At 52.0% G+C, this 5,677-nt stretch overlaps 1 protein-coding gene across 1 annotated transcript; it reads right to left on the bottom strand.

The window, feature by feature from the left end:
• Positions 1-230: 230 nt before the first annotated feature.
• Positions 231-4,471, bottom strand: NKX3-1 (NK3 homeobox 1). The gene is made up of 2 exons (XM_004707606.2): positions 4,183-4,471; positions 231-3,186 (listed from the first exon to the last, which is right to left on the bottom strand). The coding sequence occupies exons 1-2, from the start codon at positions 4,469-4,471 to the stop codon at positions 2,780-2,782; spliced, it is 696 nt and encodes a 231-aa protein (XP_004707663.1). The 3' UTR covers positions 231-2,779.
• Between the last annotated feature and the right edge of the window lie 1,206 nt (positions 4,472-5,677).

Raw genomic sequence — 5,677 nt, 5'->3', positions numbered from 1 at the left:
GAACAGGTGATTCTTATAGCATAGGCATTCCTCTCCCCTTCCTTAACTAGCCAGGCTTCAACACCAGGGCATCCACAAGACCACGGCCATTGTTCATTCCTCCTAAGCTGCTGCTTCTAATGCTTTGATCTCTACTGATTCATCAGGTGACCTGACTGAGGTTGGGTGAACAAGGAAACCAGAAACATTTAAGTTGAAAAGCCTTTAGGAGGCAGAAAACCACACAGTAATTTCTAGTAAAGACACCATCCTTTATTTGAAAAACACTTGTATGTTACCCAAAAATACATAGAAAAATAAAGTCAGCCAGGGCTACTTTACTAAACGTCAAGTCACGGCTTGGGGGATGTTACAGCTCAGAGCAGGGTGTGTCATGCAGGTGGGAAACCCAAGCGGATTCCTTCAATGGAACAGGTTGTCTCAGTCCAATAGCAAAGGGCGCCATCCACTTCGCCGATCAGTAGCTGGAAGACTAGCTGTTCACAGGTTTCCCTACTCATTCAGACATGGGCGTATCACTAATTCCAATAGGAAAAAAGGGAAGATGGAAGGACAAAAGGATAAGGATAAAGACCTTTTTTTTTTTTTTTGGCTGCACAATGCATACATCGCAGTAAAATGTTTCACACTTACATGTCAGGCGGAAGGAATTAAATACCGAGTGTCAGGAGGGGAAAGGGTAGTGAGGAGACAATGGGCACTAACACACGCAATAAAGACATGTGACCAAGGAGAAAGCAAGCCAAGCGATCAGCCTTTGTGCTAGCTAGTGCCCTGGTGGCAGTTGGCAGTACGTGGCACTTAACAATAATTCCACACGGGGCCCAAACCATGGAAAATGGTGCCAAACCAGCCAACTTTCTACCAGCTTACTTTGGCAGTATTGCCACCAACAGTAACTTGGCGCTTGTCGGAGGAGGAAATTGAAAGGTTTCTTGCTAAACAGAATTAAGTAGTGGGCTCGAGAGCCTGCCAGGCCAGACAGGACCACATTAGTAGCTGGCTTTTAAAATCCTGGTGGCTGCGTCCACCAGCTCACCTGAGACAGTGGGAGGGGAATGAATGGAAGGGCAGCCCCATCTCTCCTTTGTCCTCCTCTCATCCGTTCCGCAGCCCGTTTGGGGGACCAGGGCTTTAAGAAGTGTTGGCTTCTCCCACAGTTCCAAGAGCATTTGGGCATTTTCTGCATTAGTTTGGTGATGGACCTCACAATAAGTTTGTTCTTTGATAACAGTCTCTTCTTTTTAGCCTCTCCCTGCAAAGTCCTCTGGGCCTTTCTCGGTGGACTGGAAAGTCAACGGCTCTCCAAAGCCTGGGTTCTCTCCCTCCTCTGTCCCCGGCCCATGAGCCCTCTGTTCCCTCTCGAGTCTAGAGGGAGCAGTGACAGCGGCATTGCGTTCTGCACAGCGTCCCTTGCACGTGAGAGCCCCATACCTCTTAGCTTCCCTGCCAGCAAGAAGTCCAGGCAAAAAAAAGGACTGTCAGACTGAACGGTGGCAACCGAGCCACCAGCAAGTCGTACCAAGGCAGCAGGGAGTCAGTGACCTTCTAGATCTGGTGGGTCTTTAAATAGGATTTAGAATAAATATCATGCCGTATGTTTTTAAATGAAGACATAAAAATTGTTGATTTGGAAACGCCTGTCATCTGACCTATTCAAAAGTATCCCCCCCCCCACACACACACACACACTCTTTCTTTTTAAACCATCCAGAGATAAAGTTGTTTTTGTTTTGTTTTTCAAGATGAACTCTCAAGCTAATTCCGGAAGATGTATGTTAGGTGCAGCCAAGCTCACAATAGGAACTGAGCAGAAGTGATGGGTGCAGCAAAGGAAGGAAACCGGAAGGCAGCTGGGAAGGAAGGGCTTTGCAGTTAGGAGCGAGGTGGTCCCTTACAATGCGGACTAAGTTCACTCCTGAAAACTCCAGGAACCTTCCGAGTCTGAATTCTCAGGCCCAGAACAGAATGTTCCAGGACAGGCCTTTCTACCCTAGCCAGTAACCAACGCGATGCCTGTGGTAGCAGAGCAAGGCCCCTCCTGAAGCCCCTGCCTTGGACGTGCTGGGGTTCTCCTAGCAGGGGCCCACCCTGCAGAGCTGTGTTTGTTCAGCTTGTCTTAAAACTACAGCGAGTGGGTCTTGTTCAACCTGCACCACCCTGAAAAGACTTCAGTGAGTGAGTGTCCTGTGTTAACAAGACATAAGAAGCGGCCCATCTTTTCCGCCCCTATCACTCATCCCTCATAACCCAGGCCTGTCTGCTCTGAGCATGAGGAATGTCTGTCTCTCTGCGAGGTTTTCTTATAGAGACTGAAAAAGACTTTGGTCATGTTCCAAGGTCAAGGTAGGAAACATTCTCATCACTGCTGGCCTTTCTCCCCTCCGGTTTGCTCTCTCGATGTACAGCTATCAGAGGAAGGTGGAGGGATGCACTCTGTAGAAATGAGGAAGGTAGTTCGTACAAATTCATACACAGCCCTGAAAACAGCACCTGAGCACATCACTCCCCATGTTCAAACAGGCAGATAAAGAAAAGACAAAGCAAAGATATTCTACACTGTGTGTTGGGGAGTTGCTTAGACATTAAAATATTTACTGCTCCATGCCTGTCTTTGGCCTGCCAGTGAAAGATCTCAGATCCCCATGCAAACCTGAGATTTTGATCTGCACCCCTCTTGCTCCCCCCAAGTCCTTCCTGGTCCTGGCCCCTTTTGCTTCCCAGAGAGACTCTGGGGAAGGCAGTTTGTGATCACATCTGATCGCCAGCTGAGCGAGCATTACCAGAAAGCCGGGCTCCAGCTCCCCAGGCAGTAAAGGTAAGGGTAATACGGGTAGCTGTTATACATGGAGACCAGGGGGGCCCGGGCAAAGCCCTCCTCTTTCAGAGCTGGCATAGAGGGGTGCTTCTCCAGGTCTCCTAGGTCGGAGGTGAGTTGCTTCCGCTTGGTCTTATAGCGTCTGTTCTGGAACCATATTTTCACTTGGGTCTCGGTGAGCTTCAGGTGCTTGGCTAGGTGAGCCCTTTCAGGGGCTGACAGGTACTTCTGGTGGCTGAACTTCCGCTCCAACTCGATGACCTGCGTGTGGGAGAAGGCTGCCCGGGAACGCTTCTGCGGTTGCTTGGGTGTTGGTGGGAGGCTTGGTAGGGCGCCCGAAGTTAACAGATAAGTCTCAAAGTGCCTCTCTGGAGAGTATAGGGGAGAAGGAGGGATGGGAAGAACAAAGTTACGAGTTAGCAAGCAGGGAAGAGGGCGGGTTCCAAGTCAACCTTATCTCGTTAGGGAATGAAGCCACCACCTACGGTCGTCTTTGGATACATGGTGGTGTTTTCGCACGACTGACAAGCTCTCCAGAGAGGAGAATGAGTAAATAGATGGGTTATGTTCCTTTTCCAATAATCGGCAAGAACTCAACGTTAAGAGGCATGTCGTGGTTTAAATAAATGGGGATCCTGGGTCTGTGGATAGAAATGGGGTGGGAGAAGGGAAGTCGGAAGGGGATAAGATCTCTGTTAATGCGCAACTAAAAAGCTGGGGCGTTAACCTCCGGGTGGGCAAGAGAGGGCTTGTGCGATGGGAGAAACTGCAAGGGTTAATGGGAGCAGCAAATTCACTCGCTTGCTTTAATCATATTTCTCCTGAACGAGGCGTTCGCCCGCCTCATAAAAAGTGATGGGTAAGAAATGATGTCCCTGTTCAACGGTTCCAACGATGCTCTATTTCCTGAAGGCCGTGGCTTTTACAGCCCATGGGTTTGGGAGTCAAAGGGAATGGTTTGGCTGATCCAAATCCTAGTTTAGTCATATTATAGATAGATATTAGCTATTCTTATTAGCTATTCGTTATTCTATAGATAGATATTAGTTATTCTAACTTCCGTGAGGCTGGCGCCTAACAAAAGTTGCCGGTCGCTGCGAGCAGGCGGAGGCTGATTTCCAGCTGGAGGGCCGCGCCGGGGGAGTCGTGCCCAGCGCCACGCTGCGCGGCCCCCGGCGCTCGGGCGGAACCCGGGAGGAGCCCGCCTCGCTTGCCTGTCACTGCGGGCCCAGCATCCCTGCATCCCTAGCCCAGTGAGCTCTGCTCCGGCCACCCCTGCCTGCCCCGGGCCGCGCGCGCCGCAGCCTCCAGCCTGGCGGCGGGTCCACAGGACCTCCCCCAACCCAAGCCCGTGGGCGTCCTACCTGGCTCCGTCTCCCCGGGGCTCCGGGCCTCCCCCCGAGCGGCGCCGGCCTGGGAGCCCAGCTCCTCCTCTGGGCCCCCGGCACGGCCTCGGCCTCCTTCGGGCTCCGCCTCCGGGTCTCCGCGTGGGTCCGGCTCGGGCTCCGGGCTGCCACCCCGCTCCGCGCCATCCCCCAGGATGTCCTGGATGAGGAAGGAGGTGAGCGGCTTGGACTGCGGCGCCGGCGTGGTCTGGGGAAGGCGGTCGGCCGGCCCCGAGTCCCCGGGCTGCGGCTGCGGAGAGCGGAGCATCCTAGCGGCTCTGCTGGGGCTGCTGCGCTCGGGCCCGGGCTGCACCCGCCTGGCCAGCACCACTTTCACTTTCCGCCGCTCCGCACTTATAGCGCCGGGGAAAGCGCGCCGCGCCGCCTTCCCATTGGCCGCGGGGCCCCGGCTGCGCTCTGGATTGGCTGCCAGTCCCTCCAGGTGAGGGGGAGCAGAGCGAGGAGGAGTCCCTTCGTAGGGTCTCCCTCCTGATGCCCTGGAAGGCTTACTTCCAAATTCCTTGTTTTCAGGCTCCTGCCTAGCTCACTCCGCCTGAGCTGTGTTCCCAGGTCAGGGCGTCAACCAAAGCCAGAAGGCCTTCTTCATGCAACCCCTCCACCCTCTTAAAGTGTTGTACACTTCTCAGAAACGGTGCTGCCAGAGAAGTCTGCGCCAGGTCCCTGGTGTGGACTGAGAGCGATAAACGAGGCCAGCTTGGTGATGCTACTTTTCAGATAGGAATTCTGGGTGCCTGGTGACAGAGATGGGCGTCAAATCTAAGCCTCCCACAGAGACATGGCAACTAGCTGCAACATCTGGCCCTGGACTGGATTTTGTACTGGAATTTGTCGGGCCAATGGGCCAACGTGGAATACAACCGATAGGAATCAACATGAATGTATTTAAGTTGATAACTCTTCTATGATTATGGAAGAGAAGATTCTTAGGGAATTCTGCCCTTAAGGAACAAAAAACACTAAAATAGTTGGACTGTGATCTGCAAGGTCAGCAGTTCAAAACCACCAGCAGCTCCACAGGAGGAAGACAGGGCTTTCTACTCCCATAAACAGTCACTGTCTCAGAAACAAGCGAGACAGTTCTACTCCATCCTATAGGTAGCTATAAGTCGACACTGACTTGCTGGCAGTCAGTTTGCCTTTAGGTATTTTATGTATGTGCAAAGATCCAGATGTCGCTTACCCCAGATGGTGTAGAAACGAAGCTGGAGCTGGCTCACATAGTAATAGTTTATGGGTTAAAACTAACTATAGGTCGATTTGGAAAAGGGGCTTCAGCTATTTTGGGTTAAGTAGGTCAATTTCCACAAGGGTGCTGTGTGCATGTATAAATGGGGAGGGGTGGTGAGTGTCATGAATTAGCCACCGATATCTGACAAAGTCAGGTTTCTTCTCTCTTCCCTCCTAGGCTTCTCTTTCTTAACAATTTAAACACGATTTCATTTTAAATACTGAT

Source organism: Echinops telfairi, unplaced genomic scaffold (genome assembly GCF_000313985.2).
Source record: "Echinops telfairi isolate 266 unplaced genomic scaffold, ASM31398v2 ScPeMD7_9;HRSCAF=40, whole genome shotgun sequence".
Lineage (NCBI taxonomy): Eukaryota > Metazoa > Chordata > Mammalia > Afrosoricida > Tenrecidae > Echinops > Echinops telfairi.
Note: the sequence above shows the minus strand (reverse complement) of the source record. Positions and strands in the feature narration are given on the sequence as shown.

Bases quoted from the DNA above. Each gene is read 5' to 3' on its own strand.
- NKX3-1 (XM_004707606.2), bottom strand. From the start codon at position 4,471: ATGCTCCGCTCTCCGCAGCCGCAGCCCGGGGACTCGGGGCCGGCCGAC. The intron at 3,187-4,182 runs GTAGGACGCCCA...TATACTCTCCAG, and splicing joins CCCCGGGGAGACGGAGCCAG to AGAGGCACTTTGAGACTTAT.